General features: G+C 39.3%; 1 protein-coding gene across 1 annotated transcript; it reads right to left on the bottom strand.

Annotated features, from left to right (window-relative positions):
- Positions 1–5,697: 5,697 nt before the first annotated feature.
- LOC103681581 (olfactory receptor-like protein OLF4) lies at positions 5,698–6,771 on the bottom strand. Its single transcript, XM_008711168.2, has one exon. It carries the CDS (start codon positions 6,664–6,666, stop codon positions 5,698–5,700), a length of 969 nt encoding a protein of 322 aa, XP_008709390.1. The 5' UTR covers positions 6,667–6,771.
- Positions 6,772–7,078: the final 307 nt, after the last annotated feature.

Here is a 7,078-nt window from a genome sequence, read left to right as displayed (position 1 = left end):
GTTGAGGTATATTCCTCCTATACCCAGTTTGTTGGAGCTTTTTTTTTCAATTCATGAAAGGGTGTTGTATTTTGTCAAATCTTTTTCTGCATGTATTGAGATGATCATATGATTGTTGTATTTCCTTCTATGAATGGGGTGTATCACATTTATTGTTTGGCTAGAGTGGTTTAAGTCCCATATATCTGAATATATCAGATATCTGTGTCCTTCTATTCATTGCAGCATTATTCACAATAGCCAAGACATAGAAACAGCCCAGAATCCTTCAACAGATGAATGAATAATGCTGGCATGTCTGTAAAATGGAACTCAACAAATAAACAAGGAAAACATCCTGTCCTTTGCTAAAACATTCATGGACCTTGAGGGCATTATGCTAAGTGAAATAATCAGACAAAAAACAATTACTGTGTGATCTTACTTATAATGTAAAATGCAAAAAGCTGAACTCATAGAAACAGAGACTAGGTTGATGTTTGCCTGTGGCTGGGGTGGGGAAATGAGAAGATGCTGGTGATAGCCTACAAAACTTCAGATATAAGATCAATGAGTTCTAGGAACTTACATACAACATGGTAATTATGGTGAATTCTATTGTGTTGTATACTTGAATATTGCTAACAGTGTACAAAGTAAATATTCTTACAACAAAAAAATGATAACTTTGTGAAGTGATGGATGTATTCACTAACCTATCATGGTGATAATTTCACAATGTATATGTATATGAAATCACAAATTTGTATGCCTAAATTTCCAGAATTTTATATGTCAATTATATTTAATGAATCTGGAAAAAATGGGGAAAAAATATTCCTATGTCTCTGTCTTCTACTTGCTTTTTAAATGTCACCTCCTTCCAGTGGAACCCTCCCCATAAAAAATAAAACATAGTATCAGGATGAAAACCATTATAAATATGTCAGTGTCAGTCAACAGTATATACATAAGGATGCCATGAATATGGCATCGGTGATACAACAGTTCTTATCTCCATTAATCAGTGAGTTACATACAAGGTCCCTGCTCTCTGAGACATCTGGAAAATAAATCTTTCACTTCTTTGATCTTTTATGAGACTAGGAATGGTGATTGCTAGGCAAAGCGTGAGAGGAAATATTTACTTTTGGAGGAAAGCCTGACCTTGTGGAGTAGAATTTCCATAACTGCTCAGTAGACACATAATTCAGTCCCACTGTCTTCTCTGAGATCATTCCACTGCTGTAAGTGAAAGTGGAAATGCAACCTTTCAAATTGAAATGTACTCCAGTGGTAGACTATTTGCTGAGATGGTCCCACATCCCTGTCTTTCTCTGTAGCCTTGTCTTTGGCAATGTGGGAAGGACTTTACCTCAGTTGGTGGAGACTCTTCCTCCACCTTTGATCTGGGCTGGATTAGAATATTTTATGTGCTGTGACCAGGAGAATATGATTTGGTGACAGTGGACCTTAGAGCCTTGGTGCATTTCTGCTGCTCTGTCTTGGAACTCTGATTCCAAAAAGTGAATTAACCTGGGTGTGCTACCAGATAAAGTGAGGATATGTGGAGCAGACCCCCGTTGTCCAAGCCAAGGCCACCCTGGCTAGATAGCCAAGCTAGCTATCCAAGCCCCAGTTATATTGGAATGCACTGGAGAGATCAGCAGAGCTCCTCCAGCCGACACACAGCCGACTCAAGACTCTTGAAGAAATCAACAGATTATAACAACTCATGACCACACAGTTCCACTTGATACTAAAGGCATTATAGCAATCCATTTGCTTTCAGGATTGCTTGTTATGCAGCAACATTCACGATCATTCTGTTAATCAAGTTTATTTTGGATAACTGTTAAAAAGTGACATTAGGGACATCTGGGTGGCTCAGTCAGTTGAACTTCCAACTTAGTGTCAGATTAGGTCATGATCTCCAGCTCCTGGGATGAAGCCCGACTTTGGGCTCCATGCTCAGTTAGGCAGCTAGAAGTCTGCTCGAAATTCTCTCTCCTTCTCTTTCTGCCCCATCCCCCTTTCTTGGTCTCTCTCTCACTCTCTCTCCAATAAATAAATAAATAAATAAATAAATAAATAAATAAATAAATAAATAAATCTGAAACAAAAAGAGTAACTCTAATGAGGATATTTTTCAGGTACCAAGAAGAGTTTGGAATACCATGCATTTTTGTGGAGAATAAATAATGACCCAGAATCACATAAGTAGGAAGGAATTCGCTCTCTCTGTGTCCTGCAGAGACATCTTGATTTTAGCCCAAAGAGACTCATTTTTGGCATTGACTTCCAGGACTGGAAGAATATAAATTTGTTTCTGTTAAACCATCATTGTGGTACTTGGTGATAGCAGCAATAAGAAAGTGACAAAGACATTTCCCCAGTAAAATTTTCTTTGAAGAAACTAGATTTAAGCCTCTCAAATCATTCACTTAGCTTCTATGGGTCAGGGCATTGTGTGTTGAAACCGTATCTTAAGTACAAGAAAAATCTAGTCAGTTTGGAGATTTTCAGTCCTATTAGCTGGTACGGAGGAGTTTTCCTTGCATAAATTTCAATGTGGTTCTGTCTTTGAGGCCTCTGGGCACTTAGGTAGGAAAAGTGATCCGTTGTGAAAACTAAGGCCACCTGTTCTCTAGATTTTGTTTTTCTAAATTTCTACACTCCTAGCATACGTGAAAGCAAACATTCATACTTTTCACTTCTTTACCCATTAAGTTTCTCTAAAGTTTTCTTTCTTTTTGTTTTTTGTAATTCATGTATGCACATGCATTTCATTCTCCCAGGACAGTAGAAAAATGCCATACAAAACGAACTCACTTTTTATATTCTTTCTTGACATGTGCATGGTCCACCAATGCTCTCTCCCTCCAGCTTCCTGATGAATGAGTAAGGACCACAAGGACAAGGAACTCCATGTTACGCTACCTTTTCTTTCCTGTCTTTGTCATAATTTTCAGCCTCAGTAAATGCAGGGATGTATCTCTAATGAAAAAGGGTAAGATGCGGTTCCTTGGTATCGTTTTTATTTCTTACAACACCATTTAAAGCTTTCTTTCAACACAATAGAGTGTTTATAATGAGTTATAATGAGGGTTAGGAGCCTTGTGCATGTACATCCTTGCGTGTCAGTATGTTTTCTTGAAATAAAAATGTATGTGAATATACATACATTTACATACACCCACTCTTAGTCTTGAACATTCTTCATCCCCAACAAAGTATTTTCACACATTACATCTTGCTTTAAAACATCCCTTGAAGTTATGCTTATGATTCCACATTGCCTTCGGAAGAAAATGAAGGTTGGAGGGATTACCCCCTAATAATTGCACAATGAAGTAGTGAGAGCTTACAGTGCACCTCCTTGAATTCTGTGGAAATGGAATCATGCAGTATGTACCCAAGATTTTTCAATGACTCCTTCAATTCCTAAAGTTGCACACTTTAAATATGTACAGTTTGTCACATGTAATAATGCCCCAGTAAATTAATTAGAATTAAAAAATTCTAGTGGTGCATGACTCAGGGTCAGATCTGGAGCACAGGTAGCTGGGTCACACCTATCGGGGTGGGAGAGCTCTCGTCCAACTGTGGAAAGCATCGGTTCACATGTGGGTGTTAAAATCGAGGAATTAGGGATGCCTGGGTGGCTCAATTGGTTAGCGTCTGCCTTCAGTTCAGATCTTGATCTCAGGGGCCTGGGACTGAGCCCTGAGTTGGCCTCTCTGCTCAGTGGGGAGCCTACTTCTCCCTCTCCCTCTGCCTTCTGCTCCCTGTGCTTGTGCTCAACCTCTCTTTGTCAAATAAATAAATAAATAAATAAAATCTTTAAAAACAGAGGAATTACACTAAGACAATTCACATTTGATAAACTCATTTATTTTGTAACTAGAAGATTTCCTACATATATGCAATGGGTAAAATGATATAAGTTGACTCAAGACAGAAGAGCACTGCAGCCACACACTTCATGGATGAGCCTTAGAATCACAACGTAGAGATTCCCACCTGACTTCAGACTCTTGAGGAGCCCTGCAGAGATCAGAACAATTCCTGACCCTAGAACTTCCTTCAATAATAAAGACATTATAATAAGCCATTTTTAAATACTTTATTTATTTACATAAGAGCAAGAGAGAGCAAGCTAGAGAGAGAGCATGAGTGGCGGGCGGGGGAGGGACAGAAGGAGAGGAAGAAGCAGACTCCCCACTGAGCAGGGAGCCTGCTGGGGGGCTTGATCCCACGACCACAGAATCATGATCTGAGCTGAAGGCAGACACTTAACCAACTGAGCCACCTCGTGGCCCCTATACTAAGCCATTTTATTTTAGGATGCTTTGTATGCAGCATTGCTAACTGATATAATAATCAAATAAGACAGAGCTCAAGGGCATTTGTCGTAATCTGATTCTTTTTATCCTAGGCATTTGTTCTGATACTTGAAACTAACTTTCAAGATTACCTTATTCTTCAAGTTTATCGCATGTGATTGTATTATAAAAATGACTCCATTGAGGCCCCTTTGAGGTAACATGGAAAGGTTGGAAGGACATGCATGTGTGCACCAAACTTATGACTCTGATTCACATCCTGGACAGGAGCCCAAGCTTGCTGGTGAGTCCTCCTGTGGTTATGAGGATCATATATAATGGGTGATACTGATGTTGTTCACTCACTGCCACTTTAGAAGTTATGACAAAATTTTGAATAGTGGGGGATAGTTCATTTGGAGAAATGGAAGGAATCACATTCATATGTAGCACAGGAAAATTTCAACCGGAATCCAGAAAACAATTTAGTAAACCCCAAACATGCCACTGGTCTTTCATCTTAATGAATACACTTTACAAATGGTATATATACCATTTGATATGGTATATATATGCCATATATATATATATACCATATACATACCATATTTGATATACCAAAATTCAAGGAATAGATGAAGTGTCTGGTGAAGAAAAATTTTTTCACAGCAATAAATGTGCACTTTAATATATTTCTTATCATTCTTAAAGCCAAGTTCAATTCTAAGGCTACATTATGTCAACGTATTTTTTCCATATTTGCTTCTCTGTGTAGATTCCACTTGGAGACATGTATTTATTAGCATTTTTTTGCCAGTGACTATGGTAGGCATGGCAGACACATATGTGTAACAGGACACAATCCTAATGTGCAGAAAAATCCCTTGATTATCTATAACCACCAGTACGTCAAAGTCTGCATTCCCAGGAAGAGCAGGGAAGGCAGTGAGATACAAAGGAATGCTGTTCACAGAGGTGAAGCACATGGTCTCAGATTGTTCTCTGTTATGAACTTACATAAACAGCTGTGGTGGCCAAGAGTAGATTTTCCATAGGAGTAGTATTCAGTCAAACAAAAGAAAAAAAAATACTCACTGTGATATATTTTATTTGAGAAAATTATTCTTAGCAGATTTATATAGTCTTTTGGATAAGTGAGAACGTCTTTATATTTCACATCTTAGGTTAGCAATGGCATTGAGAGAGTATGAAGATGACAAAGAGAAAATCTCTTGGGTATCAGAGTTATCCCAAAACTTAATAAAGTATGTTATGTAAATTATTCAGACAGGTAAAAATAGAAATTCTAGGAAAAAAAATAAAACAAGCATGTTCCACTTTCACAATCTGATCAAGGTATCCCAATATTCGGCTCAGGCTTTGGGCGCTGCCGTCATGGGCACTTCTTCAGCTCCAGGATGATTGTCCCTTTCAGAGCTGCCATCCCAGAGAATCTCATCAGAGCCCCCTTTATATCTCTGTTCCTCAGGCTGTAGATGAAGGGGTTCAGCATGGGGGTGACCACCGTGTACATCACCGAGGCCACTGTACTTGTGTGGGAGCTCTGGGGAGCAGCAGAGCTAAGGTACACTCCTAGGCTGGTACAATAGAATAAGGAGACAACCGAGAGGTGAGATGCACAGGTGGAAAATGCTTTATACTTGCCCTGAGCTGTTGAGATACGAAGTATGGAGGAACCTATCTTAGAGTAAGAGTAAAGGATCCCAATGAACGGACCAACAGCCAGCAACATAGCTGCAAAATACATCACAATATTATTGAGAAACGTGTCAGAACATGCAAGTTGTATCATTTGATTGAGTTCACAGAAAAAGTGGGGGATTTCCACCTCTGTACAGAAGGACAGCCGCAACACCATGCAAGTATGTAATAAGGAATTAAAGACACTCAGAACCCAGCATACCAGGACAAGCAGTCCACAAAGCCAGGGGTTCATGATGACCATGTAGTGCAGGGGGTGACAGATGGCCACAAAGCGATCATAAGCCATCACAGTCAGGAGGAACATGTCTACTCCTGTAAACAGCATGAAAAAGTACATCTGCGTGATGCAGCCTACAAAGGTTATGACTTTGCTCTGAGTCTGGATGTTCAGCAGCATCTTGGGGACGGTGGTGGAGGTGAAACAGATGTCAGCAAAGGACAGGTTGGCCAGGAAGAAGTACATGGGGGTGTGGAGGTGGGAGTCTGAGCTGACAGCCAGGACGATGAGCAGATTTCCAAACACAGTCATCAGGTACATGGAAAGGAAAAGCCCAAATAAGAGGGGCTGCAGTTCTGGGTCCTCTGAAAATCCCCAAAGCTGAAACTCTGAAATTCCCGTATTGTTTCCTGGGTCCATGTGGTGGAGGTGACTACTGGCACAGGGGAAAATAACATGACTAATTTTCACACATTGCTTACAATGACATTGGTGGTCATTGCTCTCTTTGTGGATAAGCACAATTTATATTTTCCAGTCAAGAAACTAATTGCAATATTTTGTGAATGGATTTGGTCCCCTTGAAAGGATTCTTAGTTCCTCACAACATCAGATGTTCCTGAAAAGGTTGGGTATTGTACAGTTTTAGTAAGAAATTATTTCATGCATTTGAGGAATATATAGAGTGTTGACCATATTTTGGAAATTCTATCATAAAGTAGAGAGTTCTGAGAAGAAAAATCCCTACAATTCTATATTGGTGATAGAGTAGATGCGTATATAAAAATTAAATGATCATGAGATGGTGACAGACGCTAAGAACAAAACAGAA

Source organism: Ursus maritimus, unplaced genomic scaffold (assembly GCF_017311325.1).
Source record: "Ursus maritimus isolate PB19 unplaced genomic scaffold, ASM1731132v1 scaffold_37, whole genome shotgun sequence".
Lineage (NCBI taxonomy): Eukaryota > Metazoa > Chordata > Mammalia > Carnivora > Ursidae > Ursus > Ursus maritimus.
The sequence above is the reverse complement of the archived record's forward strand: the minus strand, read 5'-3'. Positions and strand labels throughout refer to the sequence as shown.

Coding starts and splice junctions, on each gene's coding strand:
- LOC103681581 (XM_008711168.2), bottom strand. CDS start 6,666: ATGGACCCAGGAAACAATACGGGAATTTCAGAGTTTCAGCTTTGGGGA.